At 54.3% G+C, this 24,796-nt stretch overlaps 12 protein-coding genes across 12 annotated transcripts in view; 4 read left to right on the top strand and 8 right to left on the bottom strand.

Moving 5' to 3' along the window:
• Positions 1–38: 38 nt before the first annotated feature.
• K452DRAFT_243383 (uncharacterized protein) lies at positions 39–1,655 on the bottom strand. The gene is made up of 3 exons (XM_033537908.1): positions 1,255–1,655; positions 456–1,196; positions 39–397 (listed from the first exon to the last, which is right to left on the bottom strand). The coding sequence occupies exons 1-3, from the start codon at positions 1,577–1,579 to the stop codon at positions 225–227; spliced, it is 1,239 nt and encodes a 412-aa protein (XP_033401109.1). The 5' UTR covers positions 1,580–1,655; the 3' UTR covers positions 39–224.
• A 1,240-nt stretch (positions 1,656–2,895) lies between these two features.
• Positions 2,896–4,226, bottom strand: K452DRAFT_315652 (uncharacterized protein). Its single transcript, XM_033543877.1, has one exon. It carries the CDS (start codon positions 4,140–4,142, stop codon positions 3,006–3,008), a length of 1,137 nt encoding a protein of 378 aa, XP_033401110.1. The 5' UTR covers positions 4,143–4,226; the 3' UTR covers positions 2,896–3,005.
• Positions 4,227–4,525: 299 nt separating this feature from the next.
• Positions 4,526–6,335, top strand: K452DRAFT_119511 (uncharacterized protein). Its single transcript, XM_033535155.1, has 3 exons — positions 4,526–4,608; positions 4,671–6,086; positions 6,150–6,335. Exons 2-3 carry the CDS (start codon positions 5,018–5,020, stop codon positions 6,170–6,172), a joined length of 1,092 nt encoding a protein of 363 aa, XP_033401111.1. The 5' UTR covers positions 4,526–4,608; positions 4,671–5,017; the 3' UTR covers positions 6,173–6,335.
• Positions 6,336–7,460: 1,125 nt separating this feature from the next.
• On the top strand, positions 7,461–9,473 carry K452DRAFT_295045 (uncharacterized protein; the record flags this gene model as incomplete). The annotated part of the gene is made up of 3 exons (XM_033541768.1): positions 7,461–7,514; positions 7,573–7,674; positions 7,731–9,473. 3 exons carry the CDS (start codon positions 7,461–7,463, stop codon positions 9,471–9,473), a joined length of 1,899 nt encoding a protein of 632 aa, XP_033401112.1.
• Positions 9,474–9,615: 142 nt separating this feature from the next.
• K452DRAFT_295046 (uncharacterized protein) lies at positions 9,616–11,367 on the bottom strand (the record flags this gene model as incomplete). The annotated part of the gene is made up of 1 exon (XM_033541769.1): positions 9,616–11,367. The coding sequence occupies one exon, from the start codon at positions 11,365–11,367 to the stop codon at positions 9,616–9,618; it is 1,752 nt and encodes a 583-aa protein (XP_033401113.1).
• A 715-nt stretch (positions 11,368–12,082) lies between these two features.
• Positions 12,083–13,610, bottom strand: K452DRAFT_283760 (uncharacterized protein). Its single transcript, XM_033539833.1, has 3 exons — positions 12,637–13,610; positions 12,203–12,578; positions 12,083–12,154 (listed from the first exon to the last, which is right to left on the bottom strand). Exons 1-3 carry the CDS (start codon positions 13,222–13,224, stop codon positions 12,087–12,089), a joined length of 1,032 nt encoding a protein of 343 aa, XP_033401114.1. The 5' UTR covers positions 13,225–13,610; the 3' UTR covers positions 12,083–12,086.
• A 2,977-nt stretch (positions 13,611–16,587) lies between these two features.
• Positions 16,588–17,272, top strand: K452DRAFT_305431 (uncharacterized protein; the record flags this gene model as incomplete). The annotated part of the gene is made up of 2 exons (XM_033542898.1): positions 16,588–17,116; positions 17,178–17,272. The coding sequence occupies 2 exons, from the start codon at positions 16,588–16,590 to the stop codon at positions 17,270–17,272; spliced, it is 624 nt and encodes a 207-aa protein (XP_033401115.1).
• Positions 17,273–18,291: 1,019 nt separating this feature from the next.
• On the bottom strand, positions 18,292–19,032 carry K452DRAFT_220640 (uncharacterized protein; the record flags this gene model as incomplete). Its single annotated transcript, XM_033536471.1, has 2 exons — positions 18,292–18,927; positions 18,985–19,032. The coding sequence occupies 2 exons, from the start codon at positions 19,030–19,032 to the stop codon at positions 18,292–18,294; spliced, it is 684 nt and encodes a 227-aa protein (XP_033401116.1).
• On the bottom strand, positions 18,762–19,456 carry K452DRAFT_355870 (uncharacterized protein). The gene is made up of 2 exons (XM_033546002.1): positions 18,985–19,456; positions 18,762–18,927 (listed from the first exon to the last, which is right to left on the bottom strand). Exon 1 carries the CDS (start codon positions 19,291–19,293, stop codon positions 19,036–19,038), a length of 258 nt encoding a protein of 85 aa, XP_033401117.1. The 5' UTR covers positions 19,294–19,456; the 3' UTR covers positions 18,762–18,927; positions 18,985–19,035.
• Positions 19,457–19,470: 14 nt separating this feature from the next.
• K452DRAFT_119568 (uncharacterized protein) lies at positions 19,471–20,262 on the top strand. Its single transcript, XM_033535156.1, has 2 exons — positions 19,471–19,636; positions 19,755–20,262. The coding sequence occupies exons 1-2, from the start codon at positions 19,612–19,614 to the stop codon at positions 20,090–20,092; spliced, it is 363 nt and encodes a 120-aa protein (XP_033401118.1). The 5' UTR covers positions 19,471–19,611; the 3' UTR covers positions 20,093–20,262.
• Positions 20,263–21,110, bottom strand: K452DRAFT_119569 (uncharacterized protein). The gene has a single exon (XM_033535157.1). It carries the CDS (start codon positions 21,003–21,005, stop codon positions 20,433–20,435), a length of 573 nt encoding a protein of 190 aa, XP_033401119.1. The 5' UTR covers positions 21,006–21,110; the 3' UTR covers positions 20,263–20,432.
• Positions 21,111–22,220: 1,110 nt separating this feature from the next.
• Positions 22,221–24,796, bottom strand: part of K452DRAFT_324414 (uncharacterized protein) — a gene marked incomplete at both ends in the record, with an annotated part of 2,739 nt that continues 163 nt past the window's right edge. Inside the window, 4 exons of the mRNA XM_033544702.1 lie at positions 22,221–22,567; positions 22,635–22,733; positions 22,792–23,868; positions 23,921–24,743. Coding sequence (XP_033401120.1) covers positions 22,221–22,567; positions 22,635–22,733; positions 22,792–23,868; positions 23,921–24,743 — 2,346 coding nt within the window. The remainder of the gene's footprint in view (positions 22,568–22,634; positions 22,734–22,791; positions 23,869–23,920; positions 24,744–24,796) is intronic.

Genomic DNA, 24,796 nt, shown 5'->3' on the forward strand with positions numbered 1-24,796 from the left:
ATAGCAGGCGACGCAGAAGCAAACACCAACGATATGAGGTGAAGTGAAGTTAAGTTTTCAAAAGCTCCAAACGAGACTTTCGTTGGAAGTATAGTAGATTGGACGTGATGTGCAAGTCAAAGAGATGGCAGGAGCGCCCCACTAGCGCAACCTGCATCTCCAAACGAGGTACTCAACGCCGTCCATTGGCCAACGTCAACTACAACCAACATCGGATGCCCCTTTCACAGCTTTGCACGAGCTCCGGAGCTATCATAACCACTCCGGCCATGCACGACTTTGTAGCAAGGGCCGTCCTTGGCCATCATCTTTATCAGATCGTACGCAATCGTGTTCGGCCTTTCCCATGCAGCAAAATGACCACCGTCTTGGTGTTCGCTTTCGTAGACGACCGGTCCTGTTTAATATCAGTCCATCTCTCTCCTCCGGTTTTCAACGTCATAAGCTCGGCTCACCAAGAGTGCGTGCCCAGGTCTTCGGCTGCACCCGCAATTCCTTCGGGAAATGTGCCACCCCCAGTGGCACTTGAGGAATCCACTGGCTAAATAACTCCCGACTGAGCTTATTGTCGTGCGCAGCTTCATAGTAGATTCTGACGCTTGCACCAGGACCGGCGGTGGAGAACCAATAGATGCTAACCCACGTAAGGATTTCATCGTCGGTCCACAGATAAGAGTCGGTCCAGTCATGAAGCTTCTCGTAGATCCATGCGAGCAGCGCTACGGGAGAGTCGGTAAGTGCGTATCCAATGGTCTGCGGCTTTGTGCCCTGCAGTATGCGATAGCCGCTGCCCTCTTTCTCAAACCATTTGCTTCGTTCGAAGCCTCGCTTCTCAGCGTCACTGTATGGGAGGACGCTGTGTTGTACCGCCTGCAGCGGGTTTTTGCTGAATGTTGGTGGGCCTTCAGCCATAGGCATATTCGTATGGTTTGCTTTGCACGATTCTGGATAAAGCAATGCCATGGCACGGGTGATAAAAAAGCCCAAGTCTCCGCCCTGAGTCACATACTCATCGTAACCAAGCTGCTTCATGAGCTTATGGCATACTTCGGCATGCTGACCAAATCCAAAGCCCGGCTCTTTGGCGGACCCAGAGAAACCGAAGTTGGGCAACGATGGTACGACCACATGGAAAGCTGGAGATGAAGATCTCAAAAGAGGCAAGAGTTTGGTAGCCTCGTAGAAAGAGCCAGGCCCTTTAACATGTCAGTATATAGCTCACTGCTGAAGCCAGTGGAGAAACAGATATCATACAGCCGTGAACGAAGAGCAGAGGAATAGCATTCTTCGATTCGCTCATTTGATGCACAAAGTGCACATCGACAGGCCGAAATCCTTCAACGGGTATTTGCGTCCTGTAGTTGGGCAGCTTGTTGAGCTTTGCCTCAGCCCTTCTCCAATCGAATCCATCCTGCCAGTACTTGGCAAGTCTCTTAACATGAGCGAGTGGCGCTCCAAATTGCCATTGATCATGGGTTTCGAATTCATCCGGGAAGTTAGCTACCGACAACTTCTGGCGCAAGCGAGCAAGCACTTCATCGGGGACATCGATCGAGTAAGGCGAGGGGGATGCTGGCATTTTTGCGATCCAAATGGTTACGGTTTGGCTGATGTATTTGCGCCGATATGTAAGGTTAGTAGGTTGTTCGTGGAGGTGACGAAGTCATGATGAGGGGAACAAGAAGACGCATGAGGTGTTTGTCATACCCCCCCACAATAGGTTTGGCGGCGGATCGGCAGCGGGGGATGGCCCTCTTTCCCGAGCGATCACCCTGTCACCCAACTCCACGTTTTCTTCCGACAGAGGAATTTATCACAATTGAGCTTCACACAACACACCAAACCAAAAGCCGCTTGACTGACATGCCCAGAGGTACGACTGATATCTCAAGCGACAGTCATAGGAGTAATATATATTTATTAACAACGATCTCTGAATCACAGATCATCTTTACCGCATTTGTTTCTCTATGGAACCAGCAACCATCTAATCGGAAGCATAGCGTCCGACTATGCTTCTGACTAGAATCAACTCTTCTTCCATGCCTCCTGTAATATACCGGCAGTAAGACCTCAAAATGGATTCCGCTGATACTTACGGATATTTAGGCTGCAGAAATCATCAATTTGTTATCTTCAAGGGGCCTGCATCGACGTCCCCTACTAAACGCCCAGTACCAGGCCTTACGTGAGGTCAGCAATGCATGCTAAGTAGGCCGCAGGGATCCAGATAATGAGATGACGGATCCGTCCGCTGATCAGCGATGAGGAAGCGCAAACACTCACTCGAGAGCAAAGGAAAATATGCGACGAGGGGGTAGCCCCTACGCAGCCTACTTCCAGCCCAGAACTATACAATCTTCATCTGCATATTAACGTTGCTGGTGAAGGTGGGGACGAACGAGCCACATCTCATCCGTCAGATCTCGCAGGAGCTGTTCAACATGGGCACCGGATATTTTGCCCACCCCACGTGATAACATACCAGTAAAACTATCTGATATATTCTCTACCCTTAGATAGTTTATATTCATTTACCTTTTTAAGTGCCTTTACAACCCTCAAATATTTTGTTCTCGTGCCCCTAAAGAATAATCTAGTACTTCTATATATTATTACCTTTATATCTTCTTAAATACTATTATACCTTGTATCTTTTTACTTATCTGTAGTTATACAGTGTCTATTGACTGCAGCGTAATAGTCTATTATAATTACTTAAGGAAGTTCCTGTCTATAGCCTTATAGCTTATTAGAGCAACCTGAGAAGTACTCAGTGGATATAGTAAACTTGATTTAATACGGTTGAGGACTGGGAGTATGCATGTATGTTTTCTCGCAGTGGGTAAATCATCCGGAGCCTTGAAAAGAGATCATTAATTTTCTTGGATTTTCGCTATATAGCTACCTGTCTCATCTCCCCCTTGCTATATCTCTGCTGTTTTGGACAAAATCCGTTACTGTTAGCCACTGAGACCTTCATCTTCTCGGTCCAAGATATCCCTTCACGAAGAATGACGACCATTTCTTCCTGATGACCAGTCCTCTTGCAATACCCACCAGGTCGAGTTTCCATCGTCATCAGGCGCTTGCAAATACCACGGATACAAAAGTTTGCCAGTTAGGCACTCCTCTGCGAAAAGTCTGAGGCTGTCCCCAAGAACTCTACCGGATATGATAATCGTCCTCGCCGTATCATCATCAAACGACAAAGCGAATTTCCTTCCTGCGTTGACCATCTCTACAAGGAGCCTTTCGGTACCATCATCGCCCCCACTGAGCGTAGGGTTCATAGGACAAGGAGCTGCACGGTAATGGAGCTCTTGCCGTGGTGCGACTGTAGCGTCTGGGAAAGCAGGAATATGCATCTTTATCTCCAGGCTGCGGAGACGATGGGAGTCGGGGTCCTCGACGTCTATTGGGAATACTTCAGGGCAGATATGGCGCATGCGCAGCCGAACGTTCTCGATAGTGGGGAGGCACTGAGCGACTAGAGGACACACGTGGATGGGGCGTTGTCCTTCGGATGTTACGAGCTCGGATCCGCAAGTATCCAGAGTGAAGCTGGTAAGGTGCCGTCCAATCAAGCCCCACACGATGCTAACGATAGAAGAATTATCAAGATAGTCCCAGCGCGGTCCGATATCAGGATCAAGCTCGCTTGACGCTGCAAGTTCAACTCTATCAAGATGTTCGATGTCCGAGAGTAGCAATCCGATGACATGTAGGTTACTATTGAGGTCCTGGCGCCAGTTACTGAGTGCCTTGGTCCCCAGCTCGCGTGACCACCATGTCGGGGGTTGATTTGGCCCAGAGCCGGCGTCTCCAAGGAATTGCCAGGTGTAGCCTATGTTCGTATCCCAATGGTGTCCGCGGAGCCTGATACGCACACTCTTCGTATTCAGGAGAACAAGGTCTTGTGTGCGCCGGTCATGTGTAGCGAAACGCATGACTGCAGCCTCAGGGAGTCTGAGCATGGTCTGGTCTCGGCCAGAGTAGTAGACCGGACGGGCGGCGGCGTACCAGGCCTTGAACAACGTTAATAGACGGGCATCCCGGCGGAGATTGGCGCCGCCGAGGGATTCCGCGATTTGGATGAGAAGCTCCAGAGGCATACATTGCATCTCAACCTTGGTGTTCATAGCTAGAGCACGTGTATCCTTTCCAGGCCGTTGTACTGAACTGACTACGAAAACTTAACATCCGCTTCGCATTCGGCCTTGAAGGAACCTCGCTCGGTTGAAAATGTCGATGCGATATGCTCGTGGTAGATGTTGCAAGATGGTTTGCGATCGGCTACCACGTCATCGGCCCTGGCGAATCGGCTTCAGGCTGGACTTCAGCCCAGCCCAAGCATCCATTGACTATTTCTCTTCGCTTTCCTTCCATGCACCCCTTCGCATGTCGCCGGCCACTGTCTTACAGGCTGCCAAGACGCCTTTCCTGGTTATATAACGTCTTTCACCAGGAACCGAGATCCACAGCTTAGCAAGACAGGAGACGATACAAGCAGTCCCTACAGAGTACACCTTGCCTAGCTCCTAACCTGAGTCCCGAATATGGATGAAATAGTTTAAGAGCACATATTGATTCTATGTATCATAACTGGTTCTCTTCTTCTACTCCATACAAATATCACAAGTAAGCATAGGCTCTAACGGCGCTAGCAGGGGAGGGGGGTCGCGAATTCACAACCCGTAATGGGATATTATCAGACAAACATCGCGCATACCTGACAAATCGACCGCGGAATGTCGTAGAGATGGATTATGATGCCGCCTGTTCTTCGTCGGCGTTTACGGTTTTACGATGCGGGGCCAACAATGGAGTAAACAAGAGCATCCGCTTAACTCCGTATTCCGCGCTTCATGCACGTATGCGTACCGCGTATATATACTGCGGCTTTTCTCTCAATGATGCTATCCTCACTGCATAGCTCTTCATCAATCCTTTCACATTCCAACATCCAAATCAATCAGAACCATCTCGCATTCATCGTCTTACTCAAATCGCCAAAATGTCAACAATATTTGAACTTCCACCTGAGCCTGCCACGGAGTTGGGCCAACTTCGGATCCTCTCGCCCTCGGCCGGCATCCGTGTGTCCCCCCTCCAGCTTGGTGCCATGTCCATTGGTGATGCGTGGAACTCAATGATGGGTAGCATGGACAAGACACAATCCTTCAAGCTGCTCGACGCCTACTTTGAGGCGGGTGGTAACTTCATCGATACGGCCAACAACTACCAGAATGAGCAATCCGAGACCTGGCTCGGCGAATGGATGAAGGAGCATGGGAACCGCGACCAGCTCGTGCTCGCGACCAAGTTTACTACTGAGTACAGGGGCCATGCTATTGGACACGGCAAGGCGCCGAACCATGGCGGAAACCACAAGCGCTCGCTCCACATGAGCATTCGGGACTCTTTGGCGAAACTGCAGACCGATTGGATCGACATTCTTTATATGCACTGGTGGGATTACACGACCTCAATCGAAGAAGTCATGGACAGCCTCCATATCCTAGTTCAGCAAGGCAAGGTGCTGTACCTCGGTGTTAGTGACACGCCTGCCTGGATCGTCTCCGCGGCGAACACGTACGCACGGGCCCACGGCAAGACGCCCTTCAGCATCTACCAGGGCCGGTGGAATGTCTTGCTGCGCGACTTCGAGCGCGATATCCTCCCCATGGCCCGCCATTTCGGTATGGCGCTGGCACCCTGGGGCGCGCTCGGCTCCGGCAAGTTCCAGTCGAAGAGGCAGATCGAGGAGCGCAAGAAGCGAGGAGAGGGCTTGCGCTCCATGGGAGGCTCAGAGCAGACCGAAGACGAGGTCAGGATCAGCGAGGCTCTTGGCAAGGTTGCTGAAGAGCATGGCGTTGAGTCGGTGACGGCCGTCGCGCTGGCGTACGTTATGGCCAAGGCGCCGTATGTGTTCCCGATTGTTGGCGGCCGAAAGGTGGAACAATTGCAGGACAACATTCAGGCGCTGAAGATAAAGTTGACTTCCGAGCAAGTCCAGTATCTGGAGAGTGTTAAGCCGTTCGACATTGGTTTCCCTCTGAACTTTATCGGGGAAGATCCCAAGACGACCACAGGCAAGCCGATACAGGTGCTCCTTAAGGCGTCTACTCATCTGGACTTCGTCATGGACTCGAAGCCCATTGGTCATTAGTAGGATAGAAGGGAGAATCCCATTGCGGGTATTGAATCGCATCCCCCCTCCCCTGCAATTTCAAGTCGTATGCTCGCTTCCTTAGCTTCCATCACTATAAAGCGAGATTTGCCGTGAAGCAAGATGGTGATACGTGTACGTAGTAGAAGAAGAGACCCAGTTAAGGTGTGTAAAGTCTGTGCGTGCTCTAAGAGCTTTTCACCTATATCTAGGACTCGGGCTGGAAACTGGGCAAGGAGTACTCTGTAGGGGCTGATTGCGTCGTCCCCCGTCTTGCTAAACGGTTAGTCTCGGTTTGTGGTATCGGACGTCGCGTTATGTCGCGATGTCTTCGATCATTAGAGTAAGTTCGGGCTTAGAGCTAGACAAGGAGTACTCTATAGGGACTGCTTGTGCCGTCCCCTGTCTCGCCAGACGATGGATCTCGTTTCGCGGTGACGGACGTCGCGTTATATCGCAATGTCTTCGGTCGTTTGGGTGAGTTCGGGCTTAGAGCTAGACAAGGAGCACTTTCTAGGAACTGCTTATATCGTCCCCCCGTCCTGCTAGACGATGGATCTCGGTTCGCGGTGACGGACGTTTTACAACTCAGGAAAAGCTTCTGGACAGCTGCAAGACAGTGGCCGACAACATGCGAAGGGTGTGATTCGTGTACGTCTTTCACCCATAAACGAAGTTCACCGTTCAGCGAAGTCGACCAGTCAAAGTTCAACTGAAAGCGTGTCGCGTGGAGCTCCTTGGCTGAATGATTCAGACTTGAATGGCCAGCTTCGCTGAACGGTAAACTTCACTCATGGGTGAAAGACGTTAACCTTGGCAACAAGCGGCGAAAAGTGCAGTTGATGCGTTTCTTGATGTCCATGACTGTTTGCAACGTGAAGCCAGAGTAGTCTTGGGCCTAGGATGATGCTGGACCTCTCTAAGTAGGTATGTGACGGTAAGAAAGGGTGGCCGGAGGCAAAGGATTTGGGGTGATGGGTTGCAGGTGATGAAACGGCAGGTGCTCGCCAAAAGATTTCTTGACGACTCGCGCGCGACCTCCCCACCGTGTCCGCAACACCGACACACGTTCACCCACGTTGACACGAGAGCACGTGCAGCGCTCTAGCTGGGTACACTGTGCCAGCTTATGTCCAGCATACTATGCGCTCTAGCCCACAGACCGGCGTCCTTGCGAAGCTCTATACTTAGTATCCATTGCGCCCAGCTCAAGGCCTTCAAATCAACCAAAGCCAAGGCCAAGGGCAAGAAATCATCCAAGACAGTGAAGCGACCCAGGTCCATCAAAATGGACCCGCGTCTCGTTGAGAAATCCGGTGTGCGCATAGCCATCGAGGGCTGTGTAAGTCGCCTCAGTCATTTGCACGTCCCGGTACAACCGTACTGACGAACTCCCGCAGGGCCACGGAACTCTTCATTCGATTTACGCGTCAGTCGACGCAGCGTGTCAAAAGAAGAGGTGGGATGGCGTCGACCTCCTCATCATTGGTGGTGACTTTCAGGTATGATAGATCGTCGCGCCCTTCGACGAAGGGCCACTAACAATTCACACGTCTAGGCAGTCCGCAACGCCCAGGACTTGAACTGCATGGCTGTGCCTCCGAAATACCGCGCAATCGGCGACTTTTATGAGTACTATTCTGGCGAACGTCGTGCGCCTTACCTAACCATCTTCATCGGCGGGAACCATGAAGCCAGCAATCACCTCTTCGAACTCTTCTATGGAGGCTGGGTCGCACCGAAAATGTACTACATGGGCGCAGCCAATGTGCTTCGATTGGGCCCACTAAGGATCGCCGCTCTGTCGGGCATCTGGAAGGGACATGACTATAACAGACCACACCACGAACGGCTGCCATACAACCACATGGACATGAGAAGCATATACCATGTTAGGGAGTTTGACGTGAGGAAGCTGCTTCAAATCCGGACTCAGGTTGATGTTGGGCTGAGTCACGACTGGCCCAGGAACGTTGTATGGAAGGGAGATCACAAGAGCTTGTTCAGAAAGAAAGACCTATTTGAAGCCGACGCGAAGGACGGTAAACTGGGCAGCGTGGCTGCCGAGTACATGTTGAACCGCTTACGGCCCGCGTACTGGTTCAGCGCCCACCTGCACACCAAGTATCCTGCTATAATAGAGCACGAGGACAACGATGAGTCTGCTACTGCTACAGCCACGATTGAAGCACCTTCGGCCCAGGACAACAGCACGGGAGGTCCGCAAAAGAACACCGATGAAATTGATCTGGATCTGGACATGGACATGGACGAAGATACGACTGTACAACCAGAGGCAGAGGCCAAACCGACTAACGCAGACGAAGTCAAACTGGATCTGGACGCAGATGAGGACAAGGCCCCGGAGACGGCAACGAAGACCGAACCGACACCTGTGGCCAACGCGGATGAGCTCGATCTCGACCTGGGTGCGGATAAAGGCAAGGCTCCGGAAGTAGATGCGAAGGCCGAACCAGCACCTGTGACCAACGCAGACGAGCTCGACCTGGACCTCAGTGAAGAGGGTGAAATCAACTCGGATACTGCTGAGGCAGAGAATGAATCATCTATGGATGTTCCTGAGGATATCAGGGCGCAGCTTCCGGCCTCATTCGCCAAACCGGCCGAACCCGCCCCACGCCGTAACCTCGCTAAGGTACCGCCTCCCCCCGGAATCACCAACAAGACCACGAAGTTCCTTGCTCTCGACAAGTGTCTCCCCAGACGCGAATTCCTCCAGATTATTGATGGCATCCGACCCATTTCCGAGCAGCCGGACGTCAAATACAAACGGCCCCTGCGTCTCGAATACGACAGGGAATGGCTCGCCATCACCCGCGTCTTTGCTCCCATGCTCACCGTCGGGGACCCCAACGCATCCGTGCCGCCGGACGAGGGCGAGGCGCACTACCTTCCGCTCATTGAGGCCGAGGAAGCCTGGGTTGAGGAAAACGTCGTCAAGACCGGCAAGCTGGACATTCCCGCAAACTTTGAGAAGACGGCGCCCGTGCACAGGAAGTCCGACGGCATCCATGTGAAGGGGCAGCCGAGGGAGTACACGAACCCCCAGACCACGGCCTTCTGCGAGATGCTGCAGATCCCTAACCCGTTCGACATCAGCGAGGAGGAAAGGACTGCGAGGATGGAGGCGGGGGAGGTGGCCCGGGAGGAAAGGTTTGAGAGAGAGCACGGAATTTCTCATCGCGGAAAGGGTCGCGGCGGGAAGGGAGGCGGACGGGGAGGCGGAAGGGGTGGGAGAGGTGGCGGAAGAGGCCGCGGAAGAGGCAGGGGCAAGAATTAAAGACAGCCGGTGATGTTAGATATGAGGAGGAACAGGCCTACTCGAAGAGATCGGAGCAACGGTGATCTCCAGAATAAAAACATCAAGGGCATCTTCCCCCACCGTCTTCACACCGTAAAAACGGACGCAAAGCCAACCTCCCTCAATCCACCATGACATCAGCCTCCTCGCCCACAACAGCCAGCGCGCGCAACCGCGCCTCAACGCAATCAAGCGCCTCCTGCACGCCGGCCACACTGCCGGCGCACAGCAGCGTCTCGAGGGAGTGGGCAAGCGCGCTCCAGGCATTGAAGCCGACGGCGCTCTTGCGCTGCGACTTGCCGCGCGGCGCGGCCACGTAGGCCGGGTACGCGAGGAAGCGCGGCGTGTGGTTGTACATGGAGAGATGGGCCTTGAGCTGCGCGGGCGAGGGGTACGCCGCGCTGGGGCAGAAGGGGCAGCGGAGCTCGGGGGGCTGATGCTCGTCTGGCGTCGTCGTAGTAGCGACAGCAGCAGCAGCAGCAGCAGCGACAGCGGCATTGACGTCGGCCGCGCGCTGCGACACCGGGCTCTCGGGCGACGGCCGCAGCTGGTATTCGGGCAGGACGAAGCGCTCGAGCGGGCCGCCGCGGAGGAGGGCGTTGAGCACGGGGGTGCAGATGCCGGAGGCGCAGTGGCCGTGCTCGAGGTGGTGGAGGAGGGCGGACACGGAGGGGAAGGTTTTGCCCGAGGCGGGGCAGGCGGCGAACGGGCACGCGACGCTGGCGAAGGGGTCGTGCCAGCCGCGCGTGCGGTGGTCGTGCAGCGTTTTCGGGCTTGTGAAGTCTTGCCCGCAGATGCGGCAGCGGAGCGAGATGTGCAGGAAGTTGGCGCCCGCTTTGAAGCCGCCTTTGAAGATTTGCGCGCCTCCTTCCTCGTCCCCTTCCCTCTCCTCCTGCTGCTGGTGGCTACTACTACCACCACCACCACCACCACCACCGCTCCTGGGCGCCGCCTCAAGCGGCCGTTCCTCCGCCAGCACGTCCTGGAACAGCGCCGTGCGGCTGACACCATGCGCCTCGAGCAAGTGCTGGCGCAGCCGGTCCGGCGTCATGAACTGCGCGTCGCAGGCGGCGCAATGGCAGTGCCCGGTCGCGCGCTGATGCGCCATCAAGCGCGCCTCGCTGACGAAGATGTGGTGGCAGGCGATGCAGGGGTGGTGGATGAAGAGCTGGTGCTGCCACATGGCGTCCCAGGTCTTGAAGGCGCGGGCGCAGTTGCGGCAGGCGAAGGCCGTCGTGCCGGGCGCGTAGCTGTCGCGCGCGGGGCCGTAGGCGTCTTGGAAGACGCGGCTGCAGTCGCTGCAGCGCAGAGGCGGTGCTGGGGAGGCTTCGCCGCCGCCGCTGCAGCTGGCAGTGGCTGTTGTTGTAGGAGTAGAGTCTCTCAGCTGCCCGCCGCAGGGGCAGAGCACCTCGTCCAGGGTGGTGCTCTCGAGCGGGCCCAGCTTTTCCGGCCCGTTCTTCGCGTCCCTGAACCCGTCATGCCGCTCCAGGCGCTGGTGGGACAGCAGATGCTGCGTCGAGCCAAAGATGCGCGTGCAGCTGCAGCGGATAAAGTGCACCGCCTCGTAGCGATGGCGGTGCAGCTCTGCGTAGGAAGAGAAATTCTCGCCGCACACGCACGCCCCGTGCCCCGTCGACTTTTGGTGCGCGCGCATGTCTTTTTGCGCTTTGAAGTACCGCCCGCATACGCATTGGAAGTCGTAGACCTCAACTTCGGGGTGCGTGGCCTGGAAGTGCGCTTTTAGGGATTGGGCTGAGGTCTCTTGGTTGGTTGGAATGTGGCTGGTTTTTCCTTGCTCTTCTTCTTCTGGTGTCCAGTCGCACTCTAGGGGAATGAAATCCTCCATCATCTCGTCTTCCATGAGGTTCGACATCTTCGGAGTAATGAGTGTCTTGGGGGTTGTTCCAGTCAGACGTAGGTAGTAGTCCAGGTGTTCTGCCCTCTGCGTCGCTTAGCGAGATACCGATTAGGGAGGGCACGGATAGGCGACGGCTAGATATATTCGTGCCATCATATATGGTTCAAAACCATTGTATCCAGTGTACTTTTACCTTTGTATAGTTATCTAGCGACTACTAGCTGTAGCGTAGTACTTTGCTATAAGTATCTAAGGAGTACTCTATAGGTATAGTAGATTTGAACTTTGAGCGATGGGCATACTATCTGATACTGATACTGATACTCCTACTACTACGTTTGATGAAGCTGGAGTATGCGCTAGTCTAAAGCAGTAAGCTCAACTATATCACAGCATCGAACGTAGCAAGTAGGATCTGGCGAATTCGAGGGATCTGAGCGAATTCAAGGGATCTGAGCGAATCCAACGGATCTGAGCAAATCCAGTGCTTCCAAGTGATTCTAATGCATCCAAGTGAATCCAATGCGCCTAAGTGCATCCAGTGCATCCAATACACAATATAATCGCTCGAGTATCACCAGATTCTCCTAAAGTTAGAAGTCCATCTATCCTGTTTGACAAGTCAGTTTTCCGTACAACCTGTAGCGACAAACAATGGTTTATCACCAATAAAAGTTATTCAAATACATATAAGTACACACATATGACCCAAAATCAAACGGCCAACATAGCCCTTAATCTCCTTCGCCCCTTATGAAATCTTGAAACATCCTCTCGTACTCGCCGTCGTCGCTGCTGAGATCTGATCTTTTATCAGTATCTTCATCAAAATAAACCTTGCCCCACGCACCATGGTCGTTGTCATCATAGTCGGAGTCATCTTCCAATTCGTCTTCGGATCCACCTTCGGAAATCTCATCATCACTCTGAATGCGTTCAAACATCTCCTCATCATCAATGTCTTCCCAATCCAAGGCAGTTCGCGCATGTGTCAAATCCTTCAGCTTTTCGCGCTCATCATAGTCCATTTCGAACCAGCCTTTGGGCAGATCATAACCCTCGTGTTTCTTGTACCAGCGACGAGCTCGCTCTCGGCGGGCTCTTTTCCGAGCCTTGGCCTGGGTCGCCACGCTCCTGTCTGAGATAGCCATGAAGGCATCCTCAAGTTCCATTTCCCCGGACTTGATGAGGTCACCGAAGTTTGAGGCCCTGGCCTTTTCGAATCTCTGTAGGGATCGTCAATGATTTTCCATGCGTGTGGTAGTATTTGGCGGTAGTTCTTACGAGGTTCTTCTTGAGCAGCCTCTGAACGTATAGCTCTTCGCTAAAAAGGGCGTTGAACATGCCTTTCCACTCAAAGGAAATCGCGCGTTTAGCATAGTCGATCTCCAAGCCAGGCAAGTCGGTATCGTTGGCGAAACGGCGTAGGAGGATGGTATGGGGCGGCAGGTCAAATCTCCGTTCGCCGCTGCTTGTGCCCAGATACATGTCCATTCCATTTTCCCAATGCCGCTGCATCACTTTGTAGATGCCACGTCTTTTCTGGTTCGGCACACTTTCAGGATGTTCGTCTCCGAAGATCGCACGTGAACGGTCGTCCGAGAGCTTAATAAATGCCAGGTCAAGGGACATATAACATTTCATCTTGTCCTTGTCAAGCTCCATACCGAGATTATAATGAATACATGTCTTCTTGAGATGAGTCGTGAGGAAGGCCTCTTCGGTTGCGGCCTTGAGCATGTGCGAGACTTGCCGGAAGTTGAACCATGTGCGGGCGGTGTAGTGCGTGTCTCTCGTCAAACAGGAGATGATGCGTGTCCAAAGCTCGAAAGGGAGTTGCGGGCATCGCCTGGCCTGGGTCTCCGCAGACATGGCAGTTTTGGGGCTGGAGTTGGACCTCAGAGCAGGTGTTTTCTTGTTGGTGTCTTTTGTGGAATATGTCTTGTGCCGATCCGGTTAATCCGAGATGTTCAGCTGATGCTCAACGGATGCCCCTTTTAGCCAGGGTAGGGGAGCAGCTCGAAAAAAATGTAAGAAATGTAAAAAAGAAAACTGCCTAGGATGTAAAATAGGGATTGAAAGGACAGCCCTAGGGAAGCGAAAGCCAAGATAAATGACGAAAGACTGATAGCTGATAACGGATAGGAGTGGTCAGTATCAAGGAATAGGAGTAGTCAGATAAGCTCGGATGTCTCGGTAGTACTGGCCAAGAAGATTTGGGAGATAAAGTAAGGTAATCCGAATCGACTGGAAACTGGGGAAAGCCTAGAGATGGAGGTTAGTGGACGGGAGCTTTAAAGGTGAAGGATTCAACTAGCAATATCCTAAGGCGCCGAAGCCGATCATCCACCTTACCGCAACCGGTTAGCGTCAAGCTGATAACTCCATTCCACGCAAGCGACCCGGAGCTTTTCCTTGTAATACCTTGATTTGAGTTCTTCCACACCGACAACCAACCTATCCAGCTGCCTAAGACGGAGGCTTGTGCCCGAGGCGAGATCTCTTTCGAACACATTACGAGATTGCCTCGCCGCCGCCTGACGCTCAGCTGCCCAAATGTCACCGACCAACCATTGAGCGTGTGCCGCCCAACCGACCCTCGCCCGGAAATGGTTGTATGCAGCCAGCCGGATGCACCACCAGGCTGATCCCTGGAACGAGACCACGCAGCGTCCGTCAGCGCCGCTATCATCGCTCACCATCACCCATGCTGACTTGTCCTCTACTCCATCTTTCATCGACAAATATGCTTATAGTGGCTCCTGCTTAGCTGTTGTCATCCAAATCCACATTTTCGACTAAGATCTTAGTTTTGAGTGGGGGTTCGCAGCAAAAGCTCACGTCAGACAATCATTTGTTTTTCGTTTCATACCTCCCTGGGTAGAGCATGTTCGAGCAGCAGCTCTATTGAATCAAGGAGCCTCTTGCGTAGGACTTGTAACTGTGGCTCCGAATGGGAACAGAAATCCCCGGAAAAAGAAAGCATGAAACCCCGCCATCATCGCCATGCAGGAGCGATCCGTCCCGAGACATGGATCTAGGGAAGCTCAGAAATCTCCGACTTCCAGCTCCTTTACAAAAGAAGACGCCGACTGCGTAGTGACGTGGCAGTAGCGAGGATCGACATACATTCATCACGCTGACTTTGCTGTTTGGTCCATTAAGCCTCCGCAATATCTTATTAGACCAACGATTAGAGCTGTCGACCCCTGGAAACCAAAAGGTGGATACGAGCTGCGCCGAGCAATGGCCCCCATTAACCTCACGTCCCATGGGCAACACATAGAGTTTGCGGAGACATCACCTGCCAATGATCAGCGCCTTCCATACAGCAAGAAAACCCCCCTTCATATCCGAGCCCGGCATCATGCCTGATGCTCGGTCGTCACGAGGTGTTCTCCCATTTTTTGATTTGCCCACTGACTGCAGTATATGCCGGTATTCGGGAATTCTGACCAAAGAGCATCCGCAGATACAAGGACCTGAAACTTCCGCAGATGCATGAAGAGGGAAATATTGATAACGCCGGTCACCGTCAAGCGAGATTCACCGCCTAACGAGACAATAATACTCATTGGTTGAAAAGTCAAGCCGCATACAAAGAGGCAAACAACAATCATGTACCCAACAAACCATCCAGAGGTCTACAAAAGACTGCTAGGTATCGCCATTCAATCAGTATGATGAGCTGGTTTACCACAAACTAGCATACGGGGTGGACAAAATCTTGTTAAAATATGTGCAGTATGTATACGCTCCAAAACCTTCTAGCTTATATCTGGAAATTAGGCATGTAGCTAGATACGAAGTACTCTGTAGGGACTGCGTAGGCCATTCTCTATCTCGCGGACGGTCAACACCTCTTGACGGTGAGGGGTAACATCCGTTACTATCCAGTGAGATTCATCGCCCAGTTAAGATATTTGCAGTATGTGCGCGCTCTAAGACCCTTTCAATTTTATCTAGGTCTCAGGTCTGTAGCTAGATGAGGAGTATCTAGAGACTGCTTATTACCATCTTTCCTATCTCGCCTGATAGTCAATTTCGCTTGACGGTAACGGGCGTTATATCGCTCTAAGACCCTTCCGTTTAGATTTAGGCCTTAGGATTGTAGCTAGACAAGGAGTTTTCCATGGAGACTGCTTATACCCTTCCGTATCTCGCTGGACTGTTGGTAAGGAGCATTAGTTATGACAACTTGTAGTACTATGAAACGTAGTCGGTAGGTAGCCAAAGGCAAAAACATACGAGGGTAAAAAAGTATCTAAACAGACATAAAAGCACAAGAGCATGGGAGTACCAGAAACCTCCAAGCCTTGCAAAAACAGCCGCGGGTTGCGATGGATACGAAAGGCAATTCAGACAAAGAGCGTACTCCCAAACCTACAGTAAGCATTCACCTTTCCAAAGTAAACGGTAACTTTAGTATTCACTTACTACACTAGCCAAGGCTTTAAATAACTTAATCGCTAAATCCTTCTCAACTATAATTGCTGACGGATAGTACAACGAATACGCCACCTATAATATATAGTATTACCGAGTAGGACTATTATATATTAGAAAAACTATGAGGTAGAAAGGGTTCGATCCGGATTAGCGCCGGTTACTAAAAAAAAAAACTTTAAGTTTCTTAGCGGCTTAGGCCGTTAAGTTTTTATCTTTTATTTAACTTTACTTTATATTACTTTTATTTTCCCTATTTCTTTTCTATTACCGTCTCTTCCTATTTATTTATTTTATTTTATTTTATTTTATTTTATTTTATTTTATTTTATTTTATTTTATTTTATTTTATTTTATTTTATTTTTTTTTAACATATACCTCACACACGAACGTTCCTTGATGAGGGACGTCCCTTCCCAACATCTCTGGAAGTCAGTTGTCATTCTCACCGCTTCACATGTTAGGTTGTTGACACCAAACAGCGCACCATATTTTGGCGAATCAAATCTGGAAGCTGCGCTGTAACGTGGCCTGCGGGTACTCGCAAACAGTTGTTTGTTACTGCGGCGAATAGGTGTCTCTACCGTGCGAGAAACAATGAAACACCAACACATTAACAGCAATATTCGAGCTGTTTGCGCGTCTTTCCTCTTTGAGAAGCTACTGACATCAACAAGCCACACAGACATATAACCTCACCCCGAGCTTCCTCACCCCGAGCTTCCACCATCCACAACCTAGAACCCATCCACCACGACACTCAGCACGCACCGCTTACGAAAAACACCATGCACGCCCTCAAAAGCATCATCGCCTGCCTCTTCGGCAGCGAATCCATCAACTCCCTCGACAACAAGAAACACACCACCACCACCGCCGCCTCCACGCAGATGAACTACTCGACCTTCACCGAGAAGCAGCAACCGCAACAGCAGTCGCAGCCCACCACCCCCAGCGAAGCCGCCGAGCAGATCCTGGCGCTCCTCCTCTCAGCCCCCCACCCCAGTGCCGAGCTCAAAGCGCGCACCCAAGCCCTGACGACGCGCAACAGCGCCGTCAACGCAAGCAGCAGCCGCTGGGCGGCGGCCGTCGCGCGCGCCGTGCTGCGCGCCATGGAGAGCGCGCTGAAAGCGGGCAAGGCGCACAGCGGGGCGATGGGCACGGCGCTCGAGAAGGCGGAGATGGCGGCGGCGGAGCTGGGCGAGTTCGTTAAAGCCCACCCGGTGTTTTTCACGGTGTTGGCGCTGGGCGTGCTGGTGCTGTTGGCGCCGGCCGTGATTCATGCGCTGGGGTTTGGGGCGTTGGGGCCAGTTGAGGGTGAGTGCTTGCTGATTGATTGATTGACTGACTGAGTGGCCGGCTGACTGACTGGTGATAGGGTCGTTTGCTGCGGCGTGGCAGTCTACTTACGGTGGTTATGTCGAGGTGGGATCGTTGTTCTCGTACTTGCAGAAGCTGGGTATGCTGTACTGATGAGTAAAGCGGTACGAGAGCATCTTTCTCGCGATGGTCTTTCTTGGGAGGCAATCGGAGTAACTAATCAATCTTCCCCTATCATTATCACGACTTGCAGGCGTCCACTCATTACACACACACACATATACTGAGTGAGACCATCACGCAGCCTGAAAGAGCAAGCAAGCTCCCACAAGCCATGACTTCATCCCCACAGCCCCTCCCAGAATTCACAAAGTAGCAGTAGCAGTAGCAAGCAGTAATGAATCAAAATTGGAATTGCTCAACCATCCATACGCCTGCGCCCCTGCATACAGAAACCACCGACAGTGCCACCAAATGGCTTCCTCAAGCGCCATACATACATAGCATCAACAGATCAGAAAGGACCAAAGCCTCGCAGCCACGATACCCCGCCCAGCAACCCCTGGCATGCATGCATGCGTTATCCAATATTCTCCTGCTGCGGCGGCGGCAATTGGGTCTCGAAGGCGTGCAGGGCGAAGTCTATGTGAGTGACCATCGAAACCCGCATCGTCAGCCAGCCAGCCAGCCAGACGGGACACGCGCAGTGGAATTGCAGGCAGCTGGCGCAGCCGGGGAGGCAATCTCCACGAGTGGCGGCGCGTGCTGCAGCGGCAGGGCCGAGACGGAGGCGGAGGCTCGCGCAGACGCCGTGCGACGTCGAGCGGGCTTGTGTGTGTGTGTGACGAGAAGCACCGACGAGTTTGGGAAGGCTGCACCTCGTCGTCCATGATCCCTCGTATTAGGTAGATGCTGCTGCTTTCATCATCTGATTGAGACGTGCCGTCGTGAAAGCGCCTAGGTGTCCACCCCCTTCCCGCATCGCCTTCCGCCCTCTCCCAATGCCGCCGGTCCAACAACGCCTTGTGCCCCTGGAATATGTGTGTGTGTGCGCGCCCTCGCAAGTGAGACTCTAAAGTAAGTTGTGGAGCGCCGCGGTTGTTTGAAGGCAGACCGTGTACGCCACGTAAAAAAGCAATAACAGAAAAGCAAAAAGAGTATCAATGCAGCGCTCAGCTCTTCAAGGCCTCGAGCCTGCCCCGCATCTGGCTGAGCATCTCCTCCTGGTCTTCCTCTTCCTCGACGGGCTGCGAAGGGACCTCGAGCTCTGGCTGGGGTGCAACAGTCGCAGGGGCCAGCTTATCCTTGAGTACTTCGCTCAGGACCTTGTCGACCTCGGTTTCGGCCTCGTCGTCCTCATCCTCAAGCAGCTCGCTATCAGGCAGCGAGTCGCCGACCATCTCCTCGATAATTCCGGCCTTCATGAGCTCCTGGCTAAGTTCGCGCATGGTGCCGGTGAGTTCGGGCAGGCGCACCAGGGTGTTGACGTCCTTCATGATGCCCGTGCTAGCGCGGATGCTGCCCTCGATCTTGCGCACGGAAAAGGCCTCGTTGACCTGCATCTGCACGCTCTGCAGCTGCGCCTTGCTGGTCTGGAGGCGCGCGTTCTGCTTGCGCACGCGGATCAGCTCGCGCGCAAACACGCGCGTGTCCTGGGCTGCTTGCTTCGCCATGGCCGGGTTGCGCTGCGCCCGCCGCGACGCTTGCAGTATGTACGTCTTCGTTTTTTGCTCGGCTTGCTTCAGCTGCACTATGTCCCGGTCGAGCTTGCGCACGTTGGACCGCACCAGGGCGTTGCATTTGCGTTTCTAGATGGGGGCACGGGGTTTAGCGTGCTGTTTGTGTGTGTGGAGGAGGGGACCGACTTGGGTTTCGGGGTCGGGCTTCCAGAGGAACGACTTGATGGTCTCCATGGCTCACTTCCAGGAGTTTGTGATGCCGGCGACGAGGACGCGATGCTTTGGGGCGAAGTGCAGGTAGAAGACGCGCGGGGATTGGGGGTGGGTATGGTCGTGATGGACGTGGTCGTGATGAAGGTAGTTGTGGTTGTGGTGGTGAGGTTGGTCGGGAGAGGCTGCTGCTCGGACCAGCGACTCTGACGTTTGATGAGTGGTGGACGATGGCGGCGGAGGCGGAGGCGGCGACGGCGGGGTGGCCGTTAATGTCGTGGCCATTGGGCAAAAGTGTTACGAGGAGAATACGGTGGATAGGTAGAGACACGTACAGCGGATTAAATTCTTCATAATGGGTTTTTTCATGCGTTCAGACATTGCTCAAACTGGGCTGATTCCGACGTAATTGCTTGCAGTGCTCGTTCAAGCATCATCGCGACCGGCAAATTCCAGTCGCTTCCATCCCGGCTGCCCTCGCTACCCTTAGTCAAGACAGCTCCAGACCTACAAGCTTCTTCCCTTCTTCTCTCCGTCTAGCAATCTATTTGATAAAAACCACCCACATCTCTTCTCTCCCGCATTACCCGACAATCCATCACAATGTCGCAGTCTCTTACTCCCGAAGGTACGTACGCTGTGACCCTCCCCCCCACCATCCGCCCGCCGCACAGCCTTGCGCTCGCCCACCTTCGTCCTCCCATCTCCACTGCCCGTCGCAGTCATAGCTAACAATGCCGCCTCAGTTCTCTGGGCCCAGCGCTCGTCGAGCAGCGACCCCGCCAAGAACCACGTCTTCCTGACCATTAGCGCGTCCGACGTGCCCAAGGAGCAGTTGAAGCTCGACCTGCAGCCCACCAAGCTCACGTTCGAGGGCCACTCGTCCGTCAAGAAGGTCACGTACCACGTCGAGCTGGAGTTCTTCGCCGAGATCGTGCCCGAGGAGAGCAAGATCAGCCACACGGGCAAGAACGTCGAGCTGGTCCTGCGCAAGAAGGAGCTCAAGGAGGAGTACTGGCCGCGTCTGCTGAAGGAGAGCAAGCGCCTGCACTTCCTCAAGACCGACTTTGACAAGGTGAGTTGAGTTGAGTTGAGTTGAGTTGAGCCCCGCCGTGTGCCGCGCCGCGCACTCTCAACAATCCATCCCACCAACGAGATCCCCGAAAAAAAGAAAAAAGGCACACAAAATCAAAAAATAAGAAAATCAAAAAAATAAAAATAAGTAATCGTTCAAGAGCCATGATCGCTAACGGCATCTTCTCCACAGTGGGTCGATGAGGACGAGCAAGACGAGGCCCCCGAGGGCGACGACGACTACATGTCGCGCATGGACCCGTCCATGATGGGCGGCATGGGCGGCGGCATGGGCGGCATGGGTGGCATGGGCGGTATGGGCGGCGATGGGGGCTTCGGCGGCATCGACTTCAGCAAGCTGGGAGCCATGGGCGGCGCAGGCGGCATGCCGGACCTCGGCGCCATGGGAGGCGAGGGCGACGACGGCTCCGACGACGGCTCCGACGACGACATGCCCGAGCTCGAGGGCGAGCAGAAGGCCCCCGCTGCCGACGCCAAGGCCGCCGACGCCACCAAGCAGGCCGGCAAGATCGAGGAGATTGAGTAAGCTTGGACGCGCCGGCGAGCTCCCTCCGCCCCCCGCCCTCTCGTCTGCGTGCGCGCGCGCGCGAGTGCGTGCCAACGAGCCCGCGATCTTGAAACCGGATGGTTGATGGTTGCATGGATGCATGGTCGGATGGTCCATGTCGGTTGTTTTCCCTTTTTGGACACGAGACCTTGCTGCAGCAGTGGATATACGATTTCGAAGGCGGGGGGCGCGAGAGCAATCTTGGCCGTCTCGTTCTTTTTTGCACGGCGACGGTGGCTGGTATGGGGTGATTGAGAGGTGGTTGTTTTTTTGGGACAATCTGCTCTGCTTCCTCCCTTGTCCCCCCTTTGCCCTTCTCCTCCCCTTGGTGTCCGCCGGTGGGGGAGGCGCGCATGAGTACTGGCGGTAGATGATTGATTCCTCTGAAAATAGCACAAACGATTTCACGACATGATGGACATGTTCTTTCTTCCTCTTCTCTGCTCTCCCGTCCACTCTTCTTGCTCTGCTGTATGGCACATACGACGCCCGCCCCTTTCCGTCTGCCTGTCTATTCGCTATTTGCCATTTGGCTGGCTAGCCAACTAACTAGGTAGCTAGCTACATGGCTAGCACATACGTGTACATGTACGTGTACGCGTATCCAGCTCGCGTAGGTACGCAGCTCGCGTGCGCGATGCGCTGCGCTGCGCTGCGGTGCAGTGCCGTGTCGTCTCACCTTCCTCCTCGGGCCGCGTGCTTGCATACATTGATTGGCATACAATTGCATACACACGTCCTATGGAAGGCTCCACGGATCGAGCGGCTGCTGCGCCGCACTCTCGCAGACCAGACCACACCGACCCGGACACACACTACTCCCTACACCGCACTTCCTTCCTACTTCCTCCCCCTCGCACTTAAACACCTAAGGTTTACTCGTTCATCCTCCCGCTCACCTATTTACCTACCTACTTACGACCTACGATCTACCTACCTACTTAGGCGGTATCCCTAGCCGCCCTAAAAGCCAGAACGTCCAGACATCCAGACATCCAGAGAGACAAATAGACAGACAGACACAGTTAAAAGACCACAAGAAGCAAAAAACAAAAAACCATCTTTTCACTTTTATCTCCCTCTCTCTCAACCCCATCTACCAACCCATCCCAGCCCAACCTAACTCAAAACAACAACCAGGCAGGCGAAACATGACAGACCCCGTCGTCCCCAGCGCCTCCTACGGCGGCGGCAGCGCCACCCCCACCTCCTCCCTCTGCTTCCCCTCGCCGTGCTTCGCGCGCTGGCGCCGCGTGTCTACGGCGAGGGCGTCGCGGGCCTACCCAACCGCCACCACTACCACCACCACAGCGCACAGCACGCTCAGCACGACGACTACGACACCAACGCCAACGTCAACGTCAACAACAACAGCAACGACAACATCCGCTGCAGCAAGCAGCATCACGGCCCGCACCACGCATGCCAGAAACAAAATAAGCCACCAACGCACCCCGCGCCCGCTACGCCGCCGTCTTCGCTCTCGACCTCTCCTCCCCACTACCATCACCACCACAATCGCAGGCCCCGCTCCAGATCAACCTGCTTCTAACGCCCCCCTTCTCGGCATTTACAACACGGCCTCGGGCCACTTGTCCCCGGCCTCCTTGCGCAGCGCGTCCGCGCTCTCGGTGGCGCCCCACTGCGTCAGCGCAGCCAGGACCAGGCGCGCGTCGTCGACAGTCGCGTTGTCTGCGCGCGCGAGCGCGAGCGCCGGCTCCGTCGTCTCGGCCTTGGGGTCGATGGCGCGGCGGGCGCGCAGGCCGCCGAGGACGTGGGCCGTGGAGCCCGCGTGCTTGGACAGGTAGGCGTCGGTGAAGGCGGCGGAGGTGGTGCCTTCGGGGATGAGAGTGAAGGTGGATTTGATGACAGCCGAGACCTTGTCGTCGAGCTTCTCGGCGTCGGGGAGGGTGGAAACTGTATGTGAGAAAGTTGGTGTCAGTTTTGTTTTGGTGCAGAGAGGTTTGTTGGGGAAGGCACTTACGGGTTTGTTGGAAGCGGACCGTCTGCTCGTGCAGCGTGGGGTTCTCGGGATCGATGGCGTGCGCGTCGCGCAGGCACTTGAGCGCGAGGAGGTACTTCTCTGTCGAGGTTGTTAGTAGGTTGCTTCCATGACATCTTCTGCTGTCGATCGGACTTACTCCTCCTGAGGAAGACCTCGAAGCCGACGTTCTGCGCCTCAATGTTCTTGGGGCTCTGCTCCAGCAGGGGGCCAAGGAACTTCATCGCAACCTCGAGCGGCTTGTCCGTCTTCAACAGTGCCTCGCCCTTCGGGTCTGTGTCCTCCTTCTTGACATCACCGTTGAAGTCGAGCTGGGGCTTGGCAGGGGGCTTCTTCTCGCCCTCCTTTCTTGCCTTCTTGGACAGCTTGCTCTTCTCAATGCTCTCCTTGACCAGCGCTGGGTTGTCGTGCAGGCTGGTGTAGGTCTTGACGGCGGAGATGGCGGAGCGGCTGTAGAAGGGGTGCTCGCGGAGCTTGTCCTCCCATCTGACCATGTCGATGTAGGCGCGGACCTGGCCCTTGCGCAGCGAGAAGGTGTGGAAGTCGAACTGGTCCTCTTCCCAGACGCCGAAGATGTCGTAGATGGCCTGGAAGCGCTTGAGCGCCAGGCCAAGCTTGCCCTGCCGCATGTACGCCTCGCCGTCCTCAGTGATGTACCACATGCACTGCATGTCGTGCAGATCGCCGAGCGCGCCGCCGACGGCCTCGTTACGCGTGAACTTGCTCATCGTGTCCAGGGCAGTCTCGTTGTCATTGTTGCGCAGCTGGTACTTGGCACACTTGGTGTTGATGTAGCGGTCCTTCTCGTCCAGGCGCCGGGCCTGGTCCATGGTCTCAGCCGCCTTCGCCGTGTTGCCGTGATGCTTCCATATCCGCGCCTTGGTCATGGTGTAGTCCACAAACTTCGGGTCCATCTCGATCACGCGGTCAATGTACTCCATGGCCTTGGACAGGTCACGGCTGAGGTGGTAGTTGTAGTGCTGGGCCAGGAAGTACAGCACAGCCTTCTCGAATTGGTTCGAGGACTCGCCGTTAGCCGGCTCGCTTGCGGAGCCGTTGGCCTGCTTCTCCGACTCGTAACTAACGACCAACTCGTGTATAGTCTTCAGCTTGGCGGGGTCCTGGTACAGCGCCTTGACGTTCGCAAAGGTCGATGGCACACCCTTGTTCAGCATCCTCCGCAGGTAGCTGTCAGCAGCTGTGCGGAACTTGTCACCTGTATTCTGGTTAATTCAGCACGTCCTAACTGCGCCCATGTTTTCACAAACCTTCCAAGAAGTCCAATGGTATCCGCCTGGCGGCGTCCAAGCGCTCGCTCTTCTCGGCAAACGACCTGTACAGCTCCTCCAGCTTTTCCAGCGACTCCGGATTTGACCTGTCCAGACCAAGAGACTTTTCCAAGCCATCATAGTACAAACGGTATTCGCTGTTGCGCTCCAGAAGATCACGGTATGCCTTCTCCGCCTCTTCCTTGCGATCCAACTTCAGCAGGTACTCCGCGCGAAGCTCCATCACTGCCGTCCTGTCCGCATTGGTCTTTATGATGGTGTCAAGGTGCTTCAAAGCCCCCTCGACGTCTCCCTTCTCGGCCATGATGGTGTTCTTGTAGATAACGGCTTCCGAGTGCTCAATGTCTGACCGCGACACGGGGTTCTTGAGAGTCTCCTCGAACCTCTCCAAAATGTCGATGGCATTCGTGTAATCCCCCGCCAGATGGTATGCAACGGCCAATGCCGTCCAGTTCTGGCGCAGCTGCGGCCTCGCCTTGAGCATGTCCTTCCGGCTCAGAATGTATCCCTGATAATCGCGAATCTGCACCTGCAGCGTCGCGAGGTCGCGCTGGATCTGCACCGAGTCGGGCTCGAGCCTGAGCGCAAACTTGTACGCCTTGATGGACTCGTCATAGTTTTTGGCGGAGCGGTAGAGAATGCCGTAAACGTGCCAGCAAATGTGCGACTTGACGTCGCTCTTGAGAGCGAGCTTGGCGAGCGCAAATGCATCGTCGGTCTGACCTTGCGAGTTCAGGATCAGCGCCTTCATGGCCTGGGTGTCGCCATGGTTGGGCTGCTTTTTGAGGATCTGATCAGCGGCCTTGAGACCTGTAACGGGAGTCAGCGCATCGCGAACTGTGCATCGGCCGGGGG

The sequence above is a fragment of the Aplosporella prunicola genome, assembly GCF_010093885.1.
Source record: "Aplosporella prunicola CBS 121167 unplaced genomic scaffold K452scaffold_4, whole genome shotgun sequence".
Classification (NCBI taxonomy): domain Eukaryota; kingdom Fungi; phylum Ascomycota; class Dothideomycetes; order Botryosphaeriales; family Aplosporellaceae; genus Aplosporella; species Aplosporella prunicola.